This window comes from Sciurus carolinensis, chromosome 8, assembly GCF_902686445.1.
Source record: "Sciurus carolinensis chromosome 8, mSciCar1.2, whole genome shotgun sequence".
Classification (NCBI taxonomy): Eukaryota; Metazoa; Chordata; class Mammalia; order Rodentia; family Sciuridae; genus Sciurus; species Sciurus carolinensis.
Genome location: NC_062220.1, coordinates 44,842,377 through 44,869,969, shown reverse-complemented (window position 1 = coordinate 44,869,969; position 27,593 = coordinate 44,842,377). Strand labels below are relative to the sequence as shown.

The 27,593-nt window shown below is 33.5% G+C and overlaps 1 protein-coding gene across 8 annotated transcripts in view; it reads left to right on the top strand.

Annotated features, from left to right (window-relative positions):
• Positions 1-27,388, top strand: part of C1galt1 (core 1 synthase, glycoprotein-N-acetylgalactosamine 3-beta-galactosyltransferase 1) — a 44,203-nt gene extending 16,815 nt beyond the window's left edge. For 7 of the 8 annotated variants that reach the window (XM_047561490.1, XM_047561488.1, XM_047561489.1 and 4 more), the window contains 3 exons: positions 14,046-14,282; positions 17,482-18,149; positions 22,674-27,388. In XM_047561490.1, the coding sequence (XP_047417446.1) occupies positions 14,063-14,282; positions 17,482-18,149; positions 22,674-22,877 (1,092 nt within the window). In that variant the 5' untranslated portion in view covers positions 14,046-14,062 and the 3' untranslated portion in view covers positions 22,878-27,388. Of the gene's footprint in view, positions 1-14,045; positions 14,283-17,481; positions 18,150-19,641; positions 19,765-22,673 lie in introns of all 8 variants that reach the window. The other variant, XM_047561495.1, reaches the window with a different exon arrangement.
• Positions 27,389-27,593: the final 205 nt, after the last annotated feature.

The window sequence follows — 27,593 nt, the reverse complement described above, 5'->3', positions numbered from 1 at the left end:
AGAAAATTTCAGAAATAAACTTCATAAATTTCAAATTCAAATTGTATACTCTTCTGATTAGGGTGATAAAATCTCATGTAATCCTCGCCTCATTTCTTCCTGCATGGGACCTGAATTGCCATCCAGCCTATTCACACTACATGCTATGGGTCCATTAGTCATTTAATGACCGTCTTGGTTATCAGCTCTACTTTCACAGTATTACAGTGGTTGTATTCAGGTGACCCTTATTTTACTTAAAAGTGGTCCCAAAACACAAGAGTTGTGATTATGGCATTTTGGATATGCTAAAAAAAATGTAAAGAAAGAATCATATTCTACGCTTGCTAAGGTCTGTATTACATTGACATGTCAAGAGAGAAAGAGATCACATTTAAATAAATTCTATTATGGTTTGTTTTAATTGTTTAACCTAATTTATTATAAATTATCATAGGTATGTACAGGAAAAGACAGTATATGTAGGGTTCATAATTATCTACTTTCAGGCATCCACTGGGGTTCTTGGAGTGTATCCCCACAGATAAGAGATGGTGTTAAGAGTTTGAGTATGAGTATCCTCCAAAAGGTCATATGTGAGACAATATAAGAATGTTCACAGGTGAAATTAGATTCTGAGAGTTGTAACTTAATCAGTGGGATAATCCACTTAAATGGATTAACTGGGTGGTAACTATAGACAGGTAGGGTGTGACTGCAGAAAGTAGGTCACCGGAGACATGCTTATATTTTGTCCCTGGCACCTTGCTTTTGCATGCTCTCTCTACCTCCTTTCTGTCATGAATAACTGCTTTTCTCTCCCACACCCTTCAGCATGGCTTTCTGCTTTACCTTGGACCCAGAGCTATGGAGTCAGCCAACCAGGTTCTGAACCTCTAAAACCATGTGTCAAAATAAACTTTTCCTCCTCTACATTCTTTTCAGGCCTTTGGGTCACGTGCTTCAAAGCTAACCCAGGGGCTAATGTATTATAATTTTTAAACAAGTCTGTTATGTGAAGGCTCTGTGAAATTGCTGACTCCAAAGAATTATCAAGGAATGGAGAGAAAAAAATGTCACAAAGTGGCAAAAGTGGAAAGGTGTGGAGATGTCACATTTGAGGGTATTTGACACATGGAGAGCTGCTTAATTGGTAACACCTTCCAAAGGCTACATAAAACTTTGCAATCAAGTTTAAAAACAATTTTATAATCTCAACTCTGAATGTTCTTGAAATCCCACATTCAGAATAACCAAAGGTGAGTTTTCCTGCTTGTTGCTATCCTTTGAATCTGCAAATTTTTTGTATCCTTAATGGTTGCTGTAATACCAAGTTAGTGGTATTTTGTATTGCTTTATTATATCAAAAAAAAAGAAAGGGAGAAGGGAAGAGAGAATCAGATTCCTTTTGAGAGTACTCCTTAGTAGCTAACACTCAGACCAGTATTTCCAAATCTGGTTTCACCTACAGATAATTTAAAGAGAATTAAACTTGAACCAAATGGTAGGTGCCTTAAACTAAGAAAAAGACTTGCATCTCTGCTTTCAACATTACTCTTCTTTTTATGGAGAACAGAGGTGAATATAGCATGTTTCCATTGAGTTCTAATCAGAACCCAGAAATCAGAGAACTCCCAAGCCTCCATCCTGTATATTTCATGATTCAGCAAGCTTCTAGCCACCATTCAATATTTTGGGAGGAAAACAGTTTGAGTCCAAGTAATGCAGTGATTCTCAAACTGTGATCCAGAAAAACTCTGTTCTTTTAGACTATTTCAGGAGGGCCATAAAGTCAAAACTGTTATACTAAGACTGATATTTGCTTTTTCACTCATTCTCTCATAAGTATGCAGTCGGATTTTCTAGAAGGTATATGATATGTAATATTTTAATAAATTGTGAAGATATAGAATTTCAGATCCAGTTGTTTTCTATTAAACCAGAAACTGATTTGCAAAAATTTGGAGAAATGTTTTTTTTTTCCTCAGAAAATGCAGTTATTTTCCACAAAATATATTTGTATTAGCAGTGGGTTTATTATCATTATGAATAATATAGAAGATTCCCTACTTAGTAATATAATTTATGATTTTTTTTAACTTACCACAATGAGAAAGCAGAATGCACTTGATGCAAACCATTCTTTCTATTGCCTTTTCAAGCTAGTCTGCTCATGATTATCAGAGTAAACAACTAGTACTCAGTAGTGTTGTTGTTGCTAAGCTCTGAAATTTGGTAGAAATTTGCATTTTAAGTACAGTTTTGCATCTTTTTTCTAACCATGTTTTCATAATGAAATGTAATCTTTAAAATATTTTTAGCAATTGTATAATATTCTACAATTTATTTTAATATGCATTCCCTTTAGTCTAATTTTTGAATATGAATCTTTCATTCATCTAGCAGATATTTTAAGGCTTATTATACATGGGTACTGTTCATCATTGCTTTTTTATTTTTTGTTAAGATTTTCTTATTAAGAGTTGAGTCACCAAGTACAAAGTTACCTACATTTTGAAGGCAAAGAAGGAAATATACTAAAAATAATATTTCCAGTATTCTATAATAGCAGCTATTAAAATTAGGAATTGACATAACTTTTAGCTTGGATACAGTTGTGGAAAGATGATGTACATTAATTTAAAGCATGTTGAATATCCTTTTCAGTGAATAATTTGTGTATATTTTTGTTAGATTATACTTCAGATTTGAGTATTGTTTTTTATTTCATAATTCAAATATACGTATGACCAATGCTGATGTTTTCTCAGTCTCCAGACCCGCTACTCCCAACAATGTGGTCAAGATCTCTGTATCGGTGTTTTAAAATAGATTCATTATGGTACACTAAATATTGATTTAACCAGAATCTGTCACTTCTTTAAAACATCCAGATGTTCAGAAGCTCATGATACACATATCTTTATTCGTCAGTTTGTTTTTCTATTGCATAATCTGTTCCAAGTAGCTTTGACTGTTTTGGTGTCTTATTGACTTTCCTTAAAATGTCTAGTATTCTTAATGAGCTATTTATAATTTAGAGTAGATATTAAAATTTTATTTTAATCTCTATACATTTCTGGGAATAATGGCCAATGATTCTCAACTGTAGGATGATCCTACTTGGAGTGGTTTATTGCTCAGCCTTTTGGGGAATCCATAGTGTGATTCCAGACCAAATGGTTTTTAATTTTCCCTGTCCTAAAAGTCATCATAGCAGAAGATGCCAGTGCTCTGTTGATGGACCCGTTATTTTCTTCCCTCTCTTATGGTAGGCTCCTGATGTGTATGCATTCCCAATTCTAGCTCCTGTGGTTTTTGTGGGAGAACTGTTTTCACAATGACAGAACTTGCTTTACTAGTGTAGGTGTTGTAGAAGCCTCTGAGAAATTTGTTTCTTAGGACAGATCTTAACCAGTGACTGAAGGTAGGAGTAAACTGAGTTGTAACCTACATTGTTTCCAGAGCTACTTTGAGGGAGTGAGATAAAATTTCCCTTCATGGGAACTTACTTGGTATCTTCCTTTTGCTTTGTTCCTTTACCTGTGTTATTACCCTACAAATTTTCCAAGAAATACTTCTGTTGACCTTTAAGAAAAACTGAGGCACAAGTTAATTAAGAAACAAAGTTTAGTTGAATTGATCTGAGCTGCAAATTAAGAGACACAAATTTCAAGCAGGCTGAAATGGGATCCGAGATCACAAGTCTTTTTTTTAATATGTGTGTGTGTATTTTTATATTTTAGTTGTCGATAGACCATTATTTTATTTATTTATATGTGGTGCTGAGAATCAAACCCAGTGCCTCACACGTGCTAGGCAAGCACTCTACCACTGAGGTACCACTCTACCCCAGCCCTTAACAAATCTTAAAGGCAAAAACTTCTAATTGGGAGGGGGTTTACAATAGTTGTTTGTCAAGAATTTAGGTTAATGCAGTCTGAGTAGCAAGCTGTCATTTAAGAAAGGGACTGGGAAATTTGAATAATATTCATAAAGCAGTTATTAGGAGATGGGAAAGAACAAGAACAGATAAATTCTTGAGAAAGAAAGGGAGTTAGATGACTCTCATGGCTATAAGATTTTTGCTTTACTGAAAACTATAGCTCTCAGAACTTAGTCACAGAATATAGCAGTTTCCCAGGGTCAAGGTTTATTTGAAGGTAGCCATGATTAAAGTTTGCTCTCTCATGTCCTCTTACCCTACTGTTATGGGAGGCTTCAATCTGCCTTTATCTTCGTGATTTTTCGTTGTTCTCCAATAGATCACTTTCATATAAGTGCCTTATCTTAAGAGTTTGCTTCCAGAGGACCCAACTTAAGATAACTATTACTAATTGTGTTGTTTTTCTTAATACTATAATATGGAGGAATGGATTGGATTCTAGTTTTCTGTGTTATATATTAATTTGAGATTCTCTGTTAAATATTGGTATCAAACTTTTACATAAAGAATTGGTTAAATTTTGAATTTTCTAGAATGATCTATGTAGAATAAAAACTTTTAAGGGATTGAAATATTTCATCTAGGAAAAGTCGTCTTGTTATCTGACTTTTACATTATTTCTTTTATGGTTATTTAGGTTTTGTATCTGGAGTGAGCTTTGATAATTAGCTTTCTAAAAAGAAATATGTTTCATTTGGGCTTTTATGTTTAATATTAAAGTATTTTTAATCTGATTTTGAATATGGTTTGAATTCTCACTTGAGGAAACAATTGCAAAAAGACATTTCTGAGCTAATTGAGGTAATGTGATTAGAGAAGACAGTAGGAGAAATTTATTACAAACTGTGGTTTACATGAAACCAAAAAAGTATTGTTAGTTTTGTTAGGTATTGATAATGGCATGTTAGGTAGTAAGAAAATGTGCATATTTTCAGAGAGAACTATAAAATTATTTAGAGATGAGATGTAAAATACTGTAATCAACTAAAGAAAGAATAAGTGTCATTTTTAAGTTATTATTCTGTAATGGGAGTATGTTTTTTCTGGGGGGGAGGCTAAACTTTAATGTGCATTCAAAGCTTTTATTAAACTTTAAGAAAAAACCAACTCGAGTGACCCCATGATGTCTGACTCTTTCACATTATTTCTTTTACATTATTACATTATGATGAAAGTAGAACACATAATTCTTAGAAGCACAGTATCTTTCCTCCTCCTCCCCTCATCCCCAGCTCCATTGTTGTAGGAAGATATGCCTTTTTTGCCTAGGTCTCTTGGTTTAATTACTATTATTCTTTTAACCTACATAGCTTTTCTTTACAGGATAACATTTCTATCTTGTGTTATAAGTACCACACACTTTCTTGATAGTTTTGTGTTGGAAAGAATCACATGTCTCTTACCAATGATGGTATGATTTCTCCATTTGTGAGGTTTTTTTTTTATATTTAGATTTCTATCTCAGCTGAATTATATCTTTAGGTGGTGTATCAAAGGTATATATATGGGTTCTGAGCCCTTGCATATTTGAAAATGCCTTCCTGTTGTCTTGATTCTTAAATGACAACTTGCTGCAGTTTTAAGCCTATGAGCATACATGTTTTTACTCCTGAGAAACTTAAGGTTTTTCAGCATTTGTCATTTAATGATACTAGGCTTTTTTTTCCTTTCTTTTTTTAATCTTCCTAATGTTTTGCTTTGCCTTGCTTGTTTATTCCTGGGTACTTATCAGACTCTGAGTGAATTTCAAGTTATCTTTTAAGTACTGATCTATATATACTAGGTTTTTCTGGGTCATATATGAGACCTTTATTCAGATTTATGGTCTTTAGTACTTTTAAATATGTTTTAAAGTATATATATTTTCCCTATTTTATGTATTCCTGTACTTATATATTTTTTAAACATGTATATAGGTACCCTATTTTATGTATTCTATTGTTTGGAGGATATGTTATTCTCTTTGGCTCTCCATTGCTTGAGTTTCATGTCTGTCATCTATAATTGCTTTAATCTCTTCAATTTTTAAGCTAACACAAAGCAGTCCTATACAGTTTTTCTTTTTATGAATATTTAGAATTGTTCTTTTCACGCTTTTTGCATCTTTTTCCTCCACTGCAAGATTTATAGATAGGTTCTATAACTTCTATTTATTCATTTTAAATAGAATCAGTTCTACTGGTATTGCTTAAAAATTGTGTTGGATAGAATACTTTTTACTACCTGCCACATGGACATTTTTTTTTTAATGTACGTTTGAATCTTTCTTTTGTACCACTACTGGTTGATAGTTTCTCTCCAACATTTGGTGCCTGAGAGGGGTAAATAAATGAGGTGTGGGACCTTGGGAAGCTGCTGTGTGTTTTTCTAATGATTCCAGGAAGTCAGAGGGTATTTGGAAGTGGGAAACATCATTAGATTGGAGGCATATCATTTCAATTTTGTATTTTCCCTATTTTGTCTGGGTGAATAGTTTACTTTGACAATAAGTTGTGCTTAATGTGTTAGTACAAATTTTTTGTATGCATTTTGATCCATAGTGACCTGTCACCATTTTACATCCCACTTGCAATGTATAGTGATCCAGTTTATCTATATCCTCCCCAGTGTTTGGTAGTATTACTGTATTTTTAATTTCAGTCTTTCATAGAGGTATTAAAGAGATCTTAGTTTTAGCTCTCATCTTCCTAATGGTGAATCAAGTTGAATATCTTGTTATCTTTACATCTTTGGCAAATGTATTCTGCACATTTCTAATTGCATTTTTTAAATGTTTTGGTTTCATCAGTTTTTTTTCTTTTATGAATTGTTGTTGTTGGGGGTTGGGGTTACCAGGGCTTGAACCCAGGGGCACTTAACCACTGAGCCACATCCCCAGTCCTTTTTGAGACAGGGTCTTGTTAAGTTGCTGAGGCTAGTCTCATATTTGGAATCCTCCTGTTCAGGCCTCCCATGTCACTGGGATTAAAGGCACTACCCTACTTGGCTGAATGTATGTTTGATATGAAGTCTAAAAACTTTCCAAGTTCTAGATCTTAAGGATTTTTCCCCCCTAAATGTTTTATACTTGCATGTTTTAGCACTTAAATCTGTAGTACATTTTCAGTTAATTTTTAAGTAAGACTTCAGGGTTTTTTTGTTTGGTTGGTTTTTGTTTAGTATTGAAAAAAATATCTTGCCTGTTCATTCACTTTTGTACCTTTGTCAAGAATTAGTTGAGCATCTTTATGTGGGTCTGTTTCTGGGTTTTCTGTTGCATTGATCCATGCCCCCTTCCAGTACTACACATTTTTTTTTGTTATGTTAGCTGTATACTTTGAACTTAAGTAGACTGATTCAAAATTGTAGCTATTCTGGTTCATTTGCCTTTATGTAAGAATTGTAAAATAACATTGCATATGTCTACAAAATAGTTTGTTGGGATGTTCATAGAAACTGCATTAAACTTGCATATCATTTTGGGGAGATTTGACATCTTTGTTGAGGGTTTTGGTTTTTTTTAAAATCACGAACATGGTATGTTTTTATTTTGGTCTTATTTTTTTCATCAGCATCATTTGACTTTTATCATAGAAGTCTTGTACATGTTTTGTTAGCTGTACACATTTTTTGAGCAATTATAAAGGGAGTGTTTTGAATTACTTGTCTTTCATGTCTACATGTTCATTAGTATACAGAAATCCAGTTGATTTTGATGTGTTTGTGTTGTATCTCCTGACCTTGTTGAATTCACTTACTCCAGACAGTTTCGGGAAGGTACTGGGGATTGAACCCAGTGGTACTTTACCACTGAACTGTACAGCCCCAGGCCTTTTTGATACAAGGTCTCATTAAGTTGCTTGCTTAGGGCTTTGCTGATTTGCTGAGGCTGTCTTCAAACTTGCCCTCCTCCCATTTCAGCCTCCCAAGTTGCTGGGATTACGGCAGGTGTGTGTCACCTCATCCATCTTGTTTTTTTTTTTTTTTTTTTTTTTTTCTTTATACCCATGTATTCTGCAAGTAGGGACAATTTTATTTTTGCTTTCAATCTCTGTGTCTCATTCATTCCTCTCCCTGCAACCCCCACCCCCGCCCTGTGATACTTAGTTTTTCATTTGTAATATAGGGATACTGCTATCAAGTTTTCAGGTTGCTGTGAGGATCAGAGAAAATGTCAAGTTTCTAACATGGTGCTCAAGTGTACTGTATTCATAAACCTTTAAAATGTGCATTACTATACAGGATTCATCCCAGTTTTACCAGGAAAGTATGAGAGAAATAAAGATCATAGCTCATTTTAATGTGGTTTGAAGAGAGATGTATACTTTGAATATGTAGGTGCAACAAATGAAAATCATAATCCAGAACAACATTACAAATATTAGGTTGCAGGCTTGGCAAATATGGAATAAAGCACTAAATAAAAAATTTAAAGGAAAAATGATTGAGGATTTTAGGAACTTTATTATGAATTGCTCTGACTTTCTGAAAGGCCAAAAATTGTTCCAAGACCTGCTTTCATGGTAAAGGGCATTAAAGTCTTTAGAAAGTATTGATGATCTCGTCAAGTGACTGAAAACCAAGCATAAGAGAAGAATCAATAGGCAACCTTAAAGATACCATGAGTTCAGTTCCAGACCAACTTGATAAACCAAAAGTCATAGTAAAGCCAGTTAGAAAAAAGATTTGGGTTCCCCAATGTATGTAAATTATGTGTACACAATAAATGTATAATAGCATTATGTCTAAAAACACAAAATGTATGTACCTTTAAAATTTTGCTCAATTACCTGAGCCCTTAGTGAATCAATGTTTTTGCAAGTGGTCTTGCCCATGTTAATGGGAGCTCACTGATGAGGGTGATGGTTGCTAAAGATTGGGATGGCTCTTGACAATTTCTAAAAACAAAACAATAAAGATTGCTACATCATTGGACTCTTGCTTTCATGAAGATTTTTCTGTAGTATACCAGCTGCTGGATAACAGTTTAAAAATCAGTCCTCTCACACCCTACCACTGCTTTATCAACAAAGTTTATTCATTTGTTGTCATTTCTCTCTCAAGAAACCACTCTGCTTATCTATAAGAAGCAATTTCTCATTTCTATTTTTATCATGAAATTGCCACAATTCAGTCACATCCTTAAACTCCACATCTGTAGCTACTTCCTCCACTCAAGCCTTGAACCCCTCAGTCATTCATGAGGATTGGAATCAGCTAGCTTCCAAATTCCTATTAATGTTGACATTTTGACTTCCTATGAATCACAAATGTTTAGTGGCATTCTAGAATGGTGAACCCTTTCTAGAAGATTTTCATTTGCCTTTTTCCAAATCAGAGGAATCACTGTGGCAGCTATAGCCTTATGAAATGTATTTCTTAATAAGATTTGAAATTACTCCTTGATCCATGGACTGCAGGATGGTTGTTGTGTTAGCAGACATGAAAACAGCATTAATAATGGATACAATATTAAGAGGCCACCAACAGGCCTCTTGGGTGACAGGATGCATTGTCAGTGAGCAGTATTATTTTAAAAGAATTTTTTTTTTTAAGCAGTAGATATGAGCAGTGCACTTAAAATATTCAGTAAGCCTTGTTGTAAATAGATGTGCTATTTTCCAGACTTTGTTGTTCCATTTATAGAGCAAAGGTAGAGTAGTTTTAGTGTAATTCTTAAGGGCCTTAGGAATTTCTGAATGATAAATAAGCTTTGACTTCAACTGAAGGTCACTAGTTGCTCCTAACAAGAGCACCTGTCTTTTGAAGCTGGTTATTGACTTCTCTTTAGCTATGAGCATCCTAGTTGGCATCTTTTTCCATTATAAGGCTGTTTCATCTACATTGAGAAACTATTGTTTAGTGTACCACCTTCATCTGATGATCTTCACTAGCTCTTGGGTAACTTACAGTGGTTTCTACATTAGCACTTTGTGCTTCACTTTGCACTTTTCTTTGCCTAAATCTCATGAATCAGCTTCTAGCTTCAGACTTTCTTCTACAGCTTTCTTACCTCTCAGCCTTCATACAGGTGAAGAGAGTTAGGCCCTACTCTTGCTTAGGCTTTGGCCTGTGGGAGTATTCGAGTGGATATACCCTAGAGAACCCTGAAACTTTTCATATCAGCAATAAAACTCTTTCATCTTCTTATCACTCATGTGTACACTGGAGTACTTTAATTTCCTTCAAGAACTTTTCCTTGACTTTGTGTATCTACCTGTTTGGTACAAGAGGCCTGTCTTGGGCTTTTGACCTATCTCAGCTTTTCATATCCCTTCCTCACCACGTATATAAGAAATGTTTAAATCAGTCTTTCACTTGAACATTCATAGACCATTGTAGGATTATGAACTGACCTAAACTTCAATATTGTTGTGTCCTAGGGAATAGGGCAGTGCAAGACCGGAACAGAGATGGGAAATAGGCAGTTGTGGAGCAGTTAAAACACAAAACTTAAGTCTGTAGTCTTACATAGGTGCAGTTTATGATGCCCCCAAATAATAACAATAGTGACAAAGATTACAAATCACCATGAAAGATACAGTAAGTTTGAAATGTTGGGGAAATTACCAAATTTTGACAGACACATAAAGGGAGCAGGAACTATTTGGAGAAATACTTGCTCGTTATAGGACTGTCACAAATCTTCCATCTGTTAAACTATTTCTGAGGCACAGTAAATCAAAGAACGATAAAACAAGACATGTCTGTATCTACAAGAGTTAAACAAACAAAACTGGTGCCTGTGTAAGACAACCATGGAATAATATCTAAGAGTACCTGGTCAAGTTTACATGGTCAAGTTGTGCTTCACATATGAAGGTAATAGGAGACATTCTTAAATGTGAAGAATTTTAGCACCGATAAAGAACTACTTGTTGAAATCCAGCCCTCAAAACACATAACATTAACAAAGAATTCAAATTTAGAGGAGCTGCAGTGTAAGTATTATTAGTGAGCTGAAGTCCAGTTTAATGGATCCAAGATTAAGCAGTCATGAAATTACAGGTCATAAATTTTTACCAAACAAAAATAATTCACAAAAATTATGTTTGCATACTGATTTCCACACTTCAAGAAACCAAGGGATACTGCCTAAAATTAAAATATGTAATTAAGTAAAGGGTCTCCAACTGCTTTGTATTTTTCATAATTTTCTTTTCCTAATCTTAAAAGGGATCATTTGGAGAAGAGAAGGTCATGCTTTAAATGTGCTTTTCATTTCAGTGTCTTCCTATAAACTCACATAGCTTCAGTTTATATGTTAAATCTTGAAACTACATGATTAATCCCAGTTCTGTAAATTATAATTTAAAAGTGGTTAAGACTTGAAATTCTTGATTTAGATTGTTAGTGCAACTATGGGATTGTTTCTGATCTCTCAGTTACATCTGTAAAATGGGAATAATGGTACCTGATTTATCCATGTAAAGCTCTTAGTACAGCACACAAATTAAGTTACCTCTTCTATCCCTGTTATTCATAGAGGGAAAGATCTCTAATGATATTCTTCAAATGTTAATAGTTTTTTCTGGGTGGTGAGATTTAGGGTAATTTCTTCCTTCATGCATTTCTCTATTCATTGAAATTTTTTTCTTTACGATAAATAAAGCTCTTTTTTTAAACACATATTAGTTGTCTTAGCACTTTTTTGCATCTAAAATCTCAATTGCCACACCTAGAAATTTATATTTTTAAAATGTTCAAGTGATTCTGATGAGCACTGGACATAAATAATTTTCCCTCCACCCAATTCATTTGAAATTAGAAGCCCCCATAATGTGCAGCATGGTTAAGCAATGTCGTCTTCTACTCCGGTCTGCTACAGTACTGTTATCTGAAGAGGTAGACATGATTTTTGCTAGAAATCTGAGTGGGCTTTGAGGGTGCATTCCGTCTATCTGAGATGACTGCTTTAACACAGGATCAGGAAAGAAAGTAACTTACAGATACTTAGTCATTAAGGCAGGTGTCCTTGAAATTGGAAGGGGTTGGGTAAAAGCAACAAGGAGAAGCCAGCATATGCTGAGGAGGCAGAAGAGCAGAAGAGTAATTAAGAGTATGGCAGTCATCAAATGGCATCACTATATATATATATATATATATATATATATATATATATTGTGTGTGTGTGTGTGTGTGTGTGTGTGTGTGGTGCTGGGGATCAGACTCTACGAGTGAGCTATTCCCAGCCCCAACAAAATATTTTTAAATTAAAAACAAGTTATATATAAAACCAACAGTGTTTTCCAGGACCTCCTAGAAGACTTTGGGCTTTGATTTTTTTTCTTAGCTTCATTTTCTCTCTATTCATTTCTCTCAGAATCAGTACAGTCAACCCTTCATATCCACAGGTTCCACATCCATGGATTCAACCACTTGTGAATTAAAAATATTTAGGAGAAAAATTTAGCATATGTATTGAACATATACAGACTTTCCTTGTCATTTTTCCCTGAGTATAAATTCCCTAACAGTTCTACAGTATAACAGTTATTTATAGAGCATTTATATTATATTAGGTATTACATATAATCTAGAGATAATTTAAGGTATGTGGTGGAATTTGTGTAGATTATATGCAAATACTTTGCCATTTTAAATAAGGAACTTAAGCATCTATCAATTTTTATGTCCCCAGGGAGTTCTGGAACCAAAGTCTGTGGATACTGAGGAACAATTATAATTGTCTTGAGGAGTAGAGCTCTGCCAAATATCTGGTTCACCTCACTTGACTTCTCCTTTCTTACAAATCTTGGACCCAGTAGTTCTCACTCATTGATGTGTCTTCAAACTTTTACATTTTGTATAGATTTTCTGATTGTGGTCTGAAAGATTCTCGTCAGCCATTCTGGAAATATAATCATATGAAATTATTTGGTATAGGTTGTTATAGTAATAATTTTAGTTTGTGCATTTTGGTTGTATATGTAAAGGTAATTTGGGGGCTTATTCCTTGGACTTTTGTCTTTATTATAAGACACCTTGTCCTTTGGTGTGAGTGGTAACTGGGTGAAGAGTTCGAGAAATGTAATGGATCTTAAGAGCACTGGCTTTTCTTAAGCAGGGAGATCTGGGTTCAATTTGTGGCTCTTCTTGATTGTGCCAACCTACCTTAGTTATTTAACTTATAAAAATTTGTTACCTCATTGTGAAATAGGCATAGTGAGAATAAAAAATGAAATTATGTATGGACATTACCTGGCATATGGTAAATGCTTAGCAAACTTGTTTTTTGAATTACCTTGAAGAATTATAAACTATACATCTAGGACCATTCTCATAAGCAATTTAGAGGAATTTATAACTTCACGATGTATAAATCCTTAAAGGGGGCCTGTATGTTATGGGACAGTTAAGTAAGCATTTTTTGAGCAGCCACTATGTTCCTCTGATACATTGATGTGATCCAGGGTCTTGCAGTCCAGTGGAATAGCAGGGAGAGATGGTAAGAACATGGGGTAGTCACATCCAGTACTATAATGAATCTGGGATATTAATTAGAGCAGGGAGCAGCAGTCTTTTTCTGTAAAGAGACAGGTAAGACTTTATGGGATCTACTAAGCTCTGATTTGGAGGAAGAGTGCAAAAACAGTCAGAACCAGCACATAAATGAATGGGTATGGGTGTGTTCAAATAAAACTTTCTTTACAAAAGCAGGCGGGAGACCAGCCCCTCCACAAACTAAATTACTTTTACATTTTTAAGAGTTGTTTAGAAAGAACAAGATGCTCTGGACAATATGTGACCCACAAAGCCTGAAATCTTTTATTTCTACTCCTTTATAGAAAAAGTTTGTTAACCCATGAGTTGGAGAATAGAGTAGGTGGTGATTGCTATAAAAGAAAGGTAGATTTTAAGTACTCAGTTAACAACAAAGGGACATTCACCCATGCCAACAATGGTTATTCTACATATTACCCATCTCTTTTATTGAATTATCATAATGTGCTGTTGTAGCAGCAAATAAAGTGGTAAAGTCAGAGATGATTACAGGTTAAAAACCATTAGAATGTTCTTCTATATGAAAGGAATTGACTTTCCATGATTGCTGTAAACATTATCAGAGTTTTTACTCACATGTATACTGCTTTATACTTTTATAACACCTTTGTTTTGTTTTGTTTGTTTTGTTTTCCAGAAATACACTTTCGGGAAATGGCCTCTAAATCTTGGTTGAATTTTTTAACTTTCCTCTGTGGATCAGCAATAGGGTTTTTTTTGTGCTCTCAGCTATTTAGTATTTTGTTGGGAGAACAGGGTGACACACAGCCCAATATTCTTCATAATGATCCCCATGCTAGGCATTCAGATGATAATGGACAGAATCATCTAGAAGGACAAATGAACTTCAATGCAGATTCTAGCCAACATAAAGGTATGGTTTATATTATTAAGAAGTATTTCAGTCTAAGCTTTGAGTGTTGGGAAAGTTATCTGTATGAATTTTGTTATATCACTGGATTATTCCAGATATGAAAACAAATTTTTATTTGCCTAATGAGAAGGAATTGCTAAAGCCCATATTTATTTAGGAAATAAGTTAAATTTATTTTTTTGTAAAAATGATTCAGAAACCACGATTTGGAAAAAGTTTTTCTTTAGGTTCAATATTGTTATGGTTCATATCTGCATCTGTGGGTTTTGCTGTTGTTTTGTTTTGCTCATGGTTTATGCTTAGTCTTGTTTTCCTAGAAAAACTCAAGATTATGTTTTAAAATAGAAATATTTATAATACTATAAGTATGAAATAAATTTATATATATTTAATGTCAATATAGAATAGTATTTACTATCGAAAGTTCAATTTTTAATTTGTATCAGTAGTTAATATAACTACTGTTAACTAGTAGTTAATATAATATTTTATCCTTTTGAGAAAAAAACTGGGGAAGTAGAAGTACTAAGGATGTATTACAATGTCTTCATTTTCCTCCTGGTCTCTTTTTTCTAACGAGATATTTTCAGTTGAGTCTTCCATGTTGTACTTAATGTTGTTTTTTTCCCCCATTTCTATCTTTTAGTAGTTCCTTTGTATGTGTAATATCAACCTTCATAATTTTAATTTCCACCTATTCTTTATAGTGTTTATCTTCTGCCCACTTCCAGACACTTCAAGAGTTGTTTCTGTGTTTTTCCAATAATAAATTATTTTTTCCCTTCCCTTCTTGCAGGGATTGAAGTGGGGAGGTATCATAACCTGATTGTTTTATCAACCAGCAAGCACATGCATACTCTAACAAATTGTCATGTTACATGAATGTTTATGTAACAGTGATTAAGCTCTGAGTAGCCCTCTATGTTCTTATTATAGAGCAGTTTGGTCACTATGTACTTGTCCTGTAGCATATCTGTCTCAGATGATTAATTGGAGTCAGACTTCCCTGGTACTTGTAAGGCTGTATTATGCCTCACTGCAGGTGCATTTTTTTTATACCTTTTGTTCCACTCAGTGACCCACACAGTGTGTATTACGCTAAAAACTTAACTCCTTCTCTTTTTCTTCCCTCCTAAAACTTGTTTTTCCTATATTACCATCTGCCTAAACCAGAAACAATGAACTTATGGTACCTGTTTTCCATTGTATACCAATCCATTCCATTTGTCACTAAATTCTAATGTATTTTCAGATCTCTTCAGCTCAGTTCATGGTACATTTCCCCTAATTCAGGCCTTTACCTATATTCACATAATTGCACTTAACTTTTCCATGTCTTTTGTCCTTTCTGTTGATGAGCTCTACTCATTTAAAATTGTATTTTCTGCATTATCTTTTTTTTCTAGTGTAGTTTTCTCTCTCCCTATGCAAGTTCTTATTTCATTGCTCTGTAGGATTTATCAGCCACTACTTTCTTTTTCCTCAGCACATGGAACACTTTGTTCATGTATTCTCTTAGTATGTAAGTTATTTCTTCACATGTCAATCTCCACTGCTAAACTGAATTTTTAGGTGGCCGGAAACATGTCTTACTCATTTTTTCCTCTCCTATGCCAGTACATGCCTGTTACAAAGTAGTTAACAAATAATTGAAAGAATAAAAATATCTGCTAGATCTAAATGTGGGGAGAAATCGGTCTTTTCCTGAATAAGACAGATCAGATTCTCACCTATACCATTCTCTGTATCCATACAGTGTCTGAGATCTCTGTATAGCTAAGAGATTGAATTTCTTGGATATATGAGCAGTGAATGCTTTTTTACTGAAAATAGGGGGATTTTTTTTTCTGCTTTTGTCTTTTTGGATTGTGAATTCTTAATCTTCAGAGGGGCATTTCTTCTATTCCCTCTCAGTTAACTAGGAAATTATACTCATATCAATTTTTCACAGGACTGAAGTTTTGTAACACACTTAACCTTAACTTTAAAGGTATGCTTCTAAAGAATTAAACCACCCTAAAACATTTCTACTCAAAAGTGTAGTTTGCAGACTCATGCTGGTCTGCAACTAAATAAGTGTTGAAATTGGGAGTAGACAAACTTTTATGGTAATTTTGACAGAGTATTTTGCCTGAATCTGAAAATAAAGACTTAGGGCTTGCTTGTGTTTTATGTTTCTTTATATTTTCTAATGGTTTTTAAATTTTATTTGTAAAAGTCCCTAATGATTAGAAATAAAAATTGGTCCTTCACCATAGATCATTTGAGAAGTGCTAGTCTAGAATCTCATAATTGGTCTGTAGACCAGTGCTACTCATGATGTAGTTCTGGCTTAACAACCAGATAAGAAGCTTGCACCCAGATATAAATCAGTTTAAGTCCCTAAGTCTACTACTTAGTTAAGCAGACAACCTTTTTTCTTTTTTTCCTCCTTTCTTTTTGGTATCAAGCCTTCCTTGATTAAAAAAAAGTACCTCATTTCTTTGCAAAGTGGTGGTTTAAAAAACTGCTGTAGACAGTCTTGGAAATCCCACCTCTACTCCTTCTGTTCTGTTTTTGAATAGTGGATTTGCATTTTGGAATGAGTTATATATAGAACATTCGGAAGTAATCACAGCCCTCCTGCATTAACTCCTCTGTTCTAAACAGGTGTAATCATGAAACCTTTTAGGGCCACCTCAGGGTTCCTGTGGACAGTTGATAACAGTGGAACTTCAAAAAAGAACTGCCACTTCAGCATGTTTTTTCTGCCCTTCAGAAGCTCATTCAGAACAATGTGAAATTTGTTGTGCTAAAAAACAGCTGAAGCTTTCTTTATAGTATAAAGTACCAAGCATAGACTACGTAAGGTAGTATTTAATGTTCATCTGAATCACCAGAACTTGTTAAAATTCAGATTCTGATTCAGCGTGTTTGATGTGAAACCTGAAATTCTGCATTTCTAGGAAACTCCGGGTGTTGCTGATATTTTTGGTCAGTGAATCAAGTTTTAGTAGCAAGGTCGTAAGGAGTTCAGTGAACTCCTTGGATGAAATTGACAGGAAATCAATAAATCAGAATGTAGCTCACATTAGGTTGAGTTTTGTTTTCTTTCACCTAAATCACTAATAGATAGTTTTTTGAAATTAAGAAATGTTTACATCATAATTTAGATTTTACATCTGTCTAAGTATAACTTTTAAAAATGTTTGTTTAATAGATGAGAACACAGACATCGCTGAAAACCTCTTCCAGAAAGTTAAAATTCTTTGTTGGGTTATGACAGGCCCTCAGAATCTAGAGAAAAAGGCCAAACATGTCAAAGCTACATGGGCTCAACGTTGTAATAAAGTGTTGTTTATGAGTTCAGAAGAAAATAAAGACTTTCCTACTGTGGGATTAAAAACCAAAGAAGGCAGAGATCAACTCTACTGGAAAACAATTAAAGCTTTTCAGTATGTTCATGACCATTATTTAGAAGATGCTGATTGGTTTATGAAAGCAGATGATGATACATATGTCATACTTGACAATTTGAGATGGCTGCTTTCAAAGTATGACCCTGAAAAACCCATTTACTTTGGGAGAAGATTTAAGCCCTACGTAAAGCAGGGTTACATGAGTGGGGGAGCAGGATACGTACTAAGCAAAGAAGCCTTGAAGAGATTCGTTGATGCATTTAAAACAGACAAATGTACACATAGTTCCTCCATTGAAGACTTAGCCCTGGGAAAATGCATGGAAATCATAAATGTGGAAGCTGGAGACTCCAGAGATACCACTGGAAAAGAAACTTTTCATCCCTTTGTACCAGAACACCACTTAATCAAAGGTTATCTACCCAGAACCTTTTGGTACTGGAATTATAACTACTATCCTCCTGTAGAGGTAAGTTTAGAAATTTTGTTATTTATAAATATTTGAGACTGATGGACTTTTGTTAACTTAAAAAAAAAAAAAAACTAGCTAATATGTGTAGTTTTTTTTTTTTAGTGTCAACAACTAGAACTCTCCCTTGTGTGGCAGTTTAACATAGCAGATGAGAACAGAGCATCAACCATAGTCATTCAACAAATACGTTATATTTATATACATATAATGTATCCATAGATTCTAGATATGTTCTAGATGAAGAGGCATATAATGAACAGGCAGACCAGTAAAGACATGATTTTAGGTAGTGGTAAGTACTTGAAAAAAAAAACCAGTTGAGGACTTGAAGAATGACCCAGAGTGGATGGTATACTTTTTGTTGGATGATGATTAAGGAAGTCCTAAGGGGAGATTTTTTTGTTAGTACTGAGAATTGAACCTAGGAACTCTCTTATCACTAAGCTACATCCCCAGCCCTTTTTTCCATTTTTTCAAATTTTGAGACTTAGTCTTGATAAATTACTCATGCTGGCCTCAGTCTCCCAAGTCACTGGAATTATAGACATGTACTCCCACAGTCAACCTAATATATGAATTTCGAACAAAAACCTGAATGATTCTAGGGAGCAGACTGTGAGAGGAACTGGTTAAAGAGCCTGCTATTCTTCAAAAACAGCATGTGAAAAGACTGAGTTTCAGAAAGACCTAGGTTCAAATCCTGCTGTCCTACTGAAAAGTAAAATCACCTTGAATGGACAGAATTTGGCTAATGTCTGAACCTCAGTTTCTTCATTTGTAAAATGGACATAATCAGCCTGTCTCAGAAATAATTAAAATGGTACACAGTGTCACACAGTTGTACTTAATAAGTCTTGCTTCTGATTTGATACCTTAGATTACATTCTTGAGAATTTTATCTAGATTGTTTTGTGAAATACTTCAAATTTAGAAACATTTCAGAATAATAATACCTTGTATTCATCCTCTGACTTTACTAAATATTACTCTTTGACTACATTTGCATCAAATCCTTTCAAAGGAAAAAAAAAAGTGTTACATTTGAGGTCTATTTATCCTCCTTAGTTCCCATCCCACTTTCCAAAGAATCAAACACTATCATGAATTTAATATTACACATTACCATGTGTGTTTTTATGTTTTTCCTACATATTTATGTATCCCTAAATATTGTTTTTGTTTTTTTAAATAAATTTTTTGTTTTTTTTAAATGGAATTATACCATCTGCATTTTCTACAGATTGCCCTTTTCATACATTGAGGTACATCAATACATATATTTGCTTCATTAACTTAAATGCTGTGTAATAATCTGTGAACATACAGCAATTTATCCATTCTTCTATTGGATATTCTTGTTGGTTTTTTTTAGTTTTTCACTGTTCTAAACACTTCTGCAGTGGATAAGTGAATGTACCAGGAATCATGAAACCTAGCTTTTATACTTGATTCTGTTAATGGTTAGTTCCCTATGCCTTCTTTTCTCTAGCTCCAGCATAATAACAATTCACTTCATGGTACCACTCTCTTCTTCACAAGCCAGTGCTTTCAAATTATCATCTAGAATAGTGGCTCTCAACCAGGAGCAGTTTTGATCCTCAGGAGATGTTTGGTAAGGCTGGGAAACTTTCTGTTGTGAAAACTAGAAGGTTACTGCTCCCATCTAGTGAGTAGAAATCCCACTAGATTTTTAACCATCCATAATGTACGGAATAGTTCTGTCCCCCAACAAAGAATTATCTGATACAAAATGTCAGTGCCAAGGTTAAGAATCTTTGTTCTAAAACATCTGGCCCAAGCTTAAGGTAACCATCTTTAAAAGGAAATTTTGAGGCAGATCTCTACTGCTTCTAGTGTCAGCCACCTTTGTATTCGGTATTTATACAAATGTGGCATCTAATCCTTACAATGATTCTGTAATTAATAGGTGACAAAACTGAAGCTCAGGAAAATTAAGTAACTTGACTAACCTAGTAATAGTTTAGGCAATGTTGCAAACCACCATTATTTTTTAAAAAGTTATTTTTTCCATTGTACTGCTAAGAAGCTCCTCAGTGATTAATGGGATATGTGCCAAAAGAAGGGGATTAGGGTGGATATGTTAAAATAAATATTCCATTTTTTTGGGTAAAATTCCACTTTAATAAATGAATTTAAGGTTCATCTATGTAATGAGACTACTGAAATTTTATGCTAGCATTTCATTGCTTATTCTAACTACAACAGGTTCTTTGATTGTAAAGTAGGCATTCCCAGTATGCTTTTTGGTATCTGTTTTGCAAAAGGAAAATAGATTATCTGTAATTGTAAACTTTTCTTAACATATTCTGACCATTTCAAGATTATTCGACCTTCCTTTTATGTGTCACCCTTCCCATTAAAAATATTCTTGAATTTAAAAACTTTACAAAGCATCTAACAAATACACAAAATGTGTATTTTACTGAGTATCTGATAATTGGTACATATGCCGTAATAGCAAAAAGATAGCATAATTGGGATTATTTTATAACCATAAAATATCCTGTCTTCCTTTTTGAAAGTATTGCCCTACTTACAAATAGGGCATACCTAACAATTTGCTAAATTTACATGAACAAAATAAATACTTCTATAGTGCATTTTTTAATAAGTCATGGTGGTTAAATGGATGGCAAAATCTGTTGTCTTCATAAAACTGAGATTGGCCCAGTCTTCTAAAATTGTGTGTTCTCTATTGTGAGGTTCTACAAAAACTCAGTATGAAAACCAAAACTCTAGTATTCACCTGTCATCTAATAAATTTTATTCTGATGTGAGCTACTATTTTCAAAGCCTTTCTTGATCATGCTTTTTTCTCTGTAGTAATCACTTAAGAATATAGAAAATTTGTACCCAGTGTCAGAGTGTAAGATATTCAAATTCCTTAAAGAGAAAGCTTATTCATAACTGTTCATTCAGTTCCTTTGCCATACCACCTTCTCACTTCTTTAGAAGTATATTAGAAATTGTTTTCACCAGAGAATTTGCAGTCTTAAAGCAGGATTGAACATAGATATGTAATTTTCCATATGTATATTTTTCCCTCTATATGGGTACTTGTCTTTTCTCAGTAAATGGTAAAAGCTCATTATTCCACTGTTTCATATTTATTTTAGTCTGTCTAAAACATTAGTACAAGGGTCCTGATTTTTCAAAATTGTTTACGTATTAGAGCTGGTTTAAATAACCACAAATTAACTTACCTACTTACTTTTCATATTTGTTCTGATATTCTCTAGTGTTTATATGGTTGTCCAAGAATTCCACTTACCCAGTTTTGTTTCAAAAGAAAGTTCAGGAAGGACAAAAAATTCTTAATGATGTTTCTTGACCATTTTTACTGTACATAATTATAAGCATGAATTCTATGAAGTTCCAAGTTTGCAGATATGCAAATACTTCAATGAAATTGACACAGATACATTAAAATAGGTTGAAATCATAGTCTAGGGCTTATAGATACTAGTATTAGAATTACTATATAATTGTATTATACATTATAAGTTTTTATAAGTCTTCTACATCTGGGATAATAGACAAAATGGGTTAAATGTTCAATTTAATAGATCAACATGAACCTTCTCTAGGAACTTGTACTGACAGACATCAGATTGTCTTTTTTTTTTTTTTGGAGTCACATGGATGAAACATTCTTCAGATATTAATTCCTACCCTAGATTCACATTGACATTGTGACTATTAAAATAGAAAACCAAAGAGAGAGAGAGAGAGACACTGGTCTGAAATTAAGTTTTTGTTTTGTGTTAAACCTATTCACCAACCCTATTAGGAATTAATGAGAATTATGTAATTGAACAAAGTTTAAATTTGACCTACTTACCTCTGAGGGTCACAAAAGGTTCTATGAAAAGTTTACAAAAGGTTCTACAAATAGACATCCTTTTAATAACCACCTTTTGCAAATAAGGAAATTGATACTTTCAGAGATTTCATAAGTTGCCTGAGATAAAGTACTAATACTCAAAATTTGTATTTAAACCAAGGTCTACCTTGAAAGTTTCCTCTTACATGCTATACTCTTTGGGTTGATAGATAAAGTATTAGGTTGGAGACACATAATGGACAAGGCTTTTTAGTCATTGAATGCTCCAGAGATATCTGAGTCTAAGCCAAGTGAAAAATTACAGTAAGAAAATTACGAAGCAAAAGCAAAAATTTTGAAAAAAATCCAGTCTTAATTCTTTGTACACCTGCTGCTTTCATTTGAAGAAGTTTGAATGATTTTATCTGTTAAAGCACTGACGAGTGTGAAAAAATATTGTTTCAATTAGAAATACTTTGGTAATTTCATGTTTGGTTTTAAACTATTAGAAACTCAAAAAACTATATTTTTTCCACAGATCTAAAAATTAGATGCCTCTGCTTTACCTTGCTAGTTTAATGCTTGGGTTCTTTTAAATTAGTGTATATCCTATAAGTGTGTTATAATATTTTGTATGTGCTGTTGATTAACAATGCCTGTTTCTGCTAATTTTTTAGGGTCCTGGTTGCTGTTCTGATCTGGCAGTTTCTTTTCACTATGTTGATTCTACAACTATGTATGAATTAGAATACCTCGTTTATCATCTTCGTCCCTATGGTTATTTATATAGATATCAACCTGCCTTACCTGAGAATAAATTAAATGAAATAAGTCAAGCAAACAAAAATGAAGATCCAAAAGTAAAATTAGGAAACCCTTGAAAGAAAAATGTGAGTGAACCAAGGTAAAATGTCTAGCATTGCAGTGAAGAACTTCTGCATTTCTGACATAGAATCCTGAAATCCCATTGAGAAATTCATTCTAAGTGAACATTCCATATAGAAATCTTTCAAATGAAAGACTGTAAACTTAAGCTTTAAATGAGCTGTGAAGTCTGTTAAAATGTGTTTTGATACAGTAATATATAAATACGTATATATATATGAAAAATTGTGTTTTCTTAAAACAGTGGCAAGGTAGAAGAACTAGAAGAGATTTTGTTGCCTGCTCCCTGACCATGTGTGTTATTGTCACTGAAAAAAACTAAAACAGTTAAATTTGCTAAAACTGCACTGCACCATGTTACATACACAATGCTAAAAGATCTGCCTTAAAGAAAATTTAGAAAGTAATGTTGCTCAGTGTTGTTTATACTCATTTGGTGTGTGATATCAATGAAGCAATCCCCCCACACAGTTGTATAATGAAAATTCTGCTGTGATTATTTATAATTGGCAATATTTATTCAAAAAGAAGGTAGAATAAGAATGGCACTTATCCTAAAGTGCATTAATAAAACTACATTTTGAAAGTTACCATGGGCCTTGACTATATTATATACTTGGTTCTAAATAATCTTTTACTGGGTCCCTATTTTTTTCCCCCTAAATATCTTGAACCACTCTCAAATACTTTCTCCACTATTAATGTTTATTTACTCAAAGCATTAATAGCATTCTGTAAACATGCATTTAAAATATTTCCCAGATTTACCCTGTTAATTGTGGGTAACAAATAGTAAATTTAATACTATTTGGGCATGCTTTTCTTGTATCAGTGCCACTCTCAGGTATTACTGACATTTTTAATTGATTATTTAAAATTTCAACTACATAAGTATTGTTCCTTTCATTCTCATCCTGTTGAGAGATGAGAACTTGTTTGTGCCTTTCATAACTTGTTTAAAGCCATTATAAAATTCATTTTTTAGTCTGAGGTGGCTATTACACTGGCAAAATATTTTGAATGCAGGTTTTTACCAGAGTTACTTTAAAACATTAGAAAATGCAGAGTGCTTAAACAAACTAAAATGTCATATATTAAAAGACCAAATACTTAATTGAAGTTTGATGCTGACTTTATTACTTTGGGAAAATTGTCTTGCCAGTGAATAATGCTAACAAAGCAAAATACCCATTCAAGATTGCCATCCAAAAATAAGATTATTTTTTAATATTGCATATGATTTACATTTCTTATCACTATGCTAAATTTACATGACCGTCCCTTCATTGACTGTTGCTTGGCTAAATAATATTCACTTATTGTGCCAAAACACGTCAAAATCATGACTTCTCTGGGTGGTGTATTTGAGAGGATGTTCATTTCAGTGAATATTTATGGAGTACCATGTCACATAGTGAAAACAGACACTAATTTTAAGCTAATAAGTTTGGTTTTTGTTGATTTCATGATGGTTCCATCTGCCAAAATTTCAAGGCCATTCATTCTGTTCTTTGAATAACTCTTTACCATGATGCGAACATAGACTTATCTGTAGATTGTGTGTTCTTTACTAGAAATTTAGCATGAACATTCAAAAATCTTAAAATTTAGTCATAGGAAATGAATGCTGCAATGAATCCTGGGCTCTGGAGTCAGACTGCCTGGATTTTAAATTCTTGTTCCATCACTTAACTATTTTTGTAATCTTGAGCCTCAGTTTCCTCATCTGTGAATTAGGGATGATAATACTACCTACCTCACAGGATTTTTTCTGAGGATTAAATAAGTGAATATATGTAAGGCTCTTAGAACACTGTCTAACCCAGAATAGGGAGCAATAAGTAAAAGGTTTTATTATTCTGTGACCTTAGAGTGTAAATATTTGATTTAAATGAGGGAAATGATCAGATCATACTGAGGGGAATATTTTGTATATATCTTATAATAAGTATTAGCTAGTATTTATCTAGTGCCTACTGTGTGCCAGGTACTGTGCTTTACTCTGTATACATGAGTATTAATCCTCACAAATTGGGTGTTATTCCCACATTACAGATGAAGAAACTGAGGTTCAGAAAATTAAAATAATTCTTCCACTGTCACAAAACGAGTAAGTAACAGAGGTTGGATTTATACTCAAATCCTATGTGCTCTCACTTGTATTATGTCAGCCTTGGGGTTAGTCATTTAACATTATTCTCATTTTCACATACATGGTATGACCTCTGATACATTGGCCAGTAATAGTCATATTGACCAACCAAATTCTCATAGTGATTCTTATCTCACACTCTTGCCTGGGAGCTTGTCTAAATGGTCTCAAAACCCCGAGCCCAAAAACTCTGATTTTAGCATGGGCTGTAGGAGTTCCATTCTTACCAGATAATCTAGAGCAGTGATTGTCAAAGTGTAGTTCAAGAAACAGAGTCGGCATCACCTGGGAACTTGTTGGAAATGCAGCCCTTCTTGGGCCCCAGCCCAGACCTACGAAATTCCAGGATGGGAGATATCAGTTCTGTTTGAAAAAACCATGTAGGCAAGTCTTACTGATCTTAGGTAGAGAACCACTGCCCAGCTGCCTACATGATTCTGGTGCAAATAGTCTCAAACTCAGGATTATTACTCCATGGATAAATTTTTTCAGACTTAGACACAAGAATGTTTTGGATCAGTGTAGTCCAAGATCACACTATGTTAAAGGCAAAATGCTTTAAAGATAATTTAAAGGGTCTATGGATCTCTGATTTTGACAAAATACTTTAGCTTCTCCATATTGACTAATATTGAAGCCCACAGTAAAATGTGCAGTTCTCCCAAGTTTAGTATAATTTCTCATTGGACAGGAAGGGTTAAGAGCTAATAAGTACATAGAATTCATTTAAAGCATACATATAATTAGTGCCATAAGAAATACCCACAACTAGCCAGGCAGAGAATGCCTATAATCCCAGGAACTGGGGAGGCTGAGGCAGAAGGATTGCAAGTATAAGGTCAGCCACAACTGTTATTAAAACTTTCTAAATAGAAATAGCAAAATGCTGTTGAATAAAATGCAAAGTGTTTTTCTGCTAATTCATACCATCAATTTAAATTTCATCACTTTCAAGAATTTGACTATCTTATATGAGCTAAGAAGCAAAATAATTCTGTTTTTGATAAAGCACATAAAACTAGATTTCATAATAAGTCACCATTTTTAGCTTAAGATATTTATCATTTGGATAAATTATTTTAATGTGGTCTCAAAGCATAAGGCTTTTGCTGTCTTACAAGCATACTCTAATAACAATACGCTTACAAAGGTGAGAAGGTTATAGGTTTAAAGCAGGGTTTTGTTCCAGTGTTTGTTTTCAAATACCTTAATTTTCAGAAGAGTTTTTGTCACTGTAATAAGATTAAAAAATGCTGACCAATTTTTAATATTTTTGAATATGGTAATTAGACTTGAGCATTAAACTTGCTGATTATTTTCATAATTGTTTATTTTTCACTTCCTTGAGCCTACTATCAAACTGTATTACCAGATTGAGGCACTATTGTACTTGAAAGACTCCCTCACTTGAGTGATCAGATCATAGCTAGCCTTTTATTCATCATTTAAATTTTCAGTTTATTAGATCATTACTCTGGCTGATAATTTCTGCTCCTTTGTATTTATTGAAGTTCTTTTTTCCTTTTTAAGTACCACTTTCAGTTACTCTTAATGCTGCCTTCATTAAGATTAATTTGGCTGTTACAGGTGATTAGAATTTGTATGACTTGCTGATAATTTTATACCTACTAACTTTAGGTTTCCCTAGGATTAAATGTCTAAAAATAATGCCTGCTGGCTCTCAGGATACTTGCCCTACTTTAAAATTTACAATTTTAAATTAATCCTCCACTTTATTAAAGGAGGTGGTTACTTGAATCCTATCCACTCACCCTCTTCTTAAAAATGAAAAAACTCATTTACATTTTTTCTCTACTTCTTTACAGTAGGTTTGACAGAATCATACTTAAATCTGGGAGAGAAACTGTGGTATATTTTATGCTAAATGTAACCTCTACTGATAAAGAAAAATGACATGTTTGTATATCAGTTGAAATAGAACATTTAACACAGATTAAGAACAACGTTTACCAATTCTTTTAGAGAAACCAACTCTAGAAAGTAGTTGTAAAGTTGAATTGTGCTCCATTTCAACTCCCTTACCTCTCTAGTTTTCAGTTTTGAATAACTCTGCAGGGCCCTACGAATCAATAATCTACATGAAGTGTATTAGAGGGAAACTAATCTTACTGCTAAGCAGTGTGTTGTACTATATAGTGGTGAATGTTTGTGTTTTGGAATTTTAAAATTATTTAAAGTAATTGTGTTATGAATGGTTTAAAAATGTCTGGTGACTTGCTTATTTTAAGTAATCACCATTAAATCAGAAAAATGTATTTTTAAATGTTTTTTAAAGTGCCTTTTGAAAATTTTTAAACAATGGATTTGAACAACTGCACAAAATAAATTACCATGTTCAAAATTGTTTCATCTGATTATTTGTAACGGATATAAAAGTTGTGGGATTAATACTGTCTTTTATGGGTAGTTTGGGGTTTTTTTCTGTCCAAGTTTTTCTCTTTGAAAAAACTTATATATTTTTCTGTAATATAAATTATTTAAGGCAACAGAATATTCCACCTCTAACTTGAATAATTTACTTTAAAAAACTTAGAATACT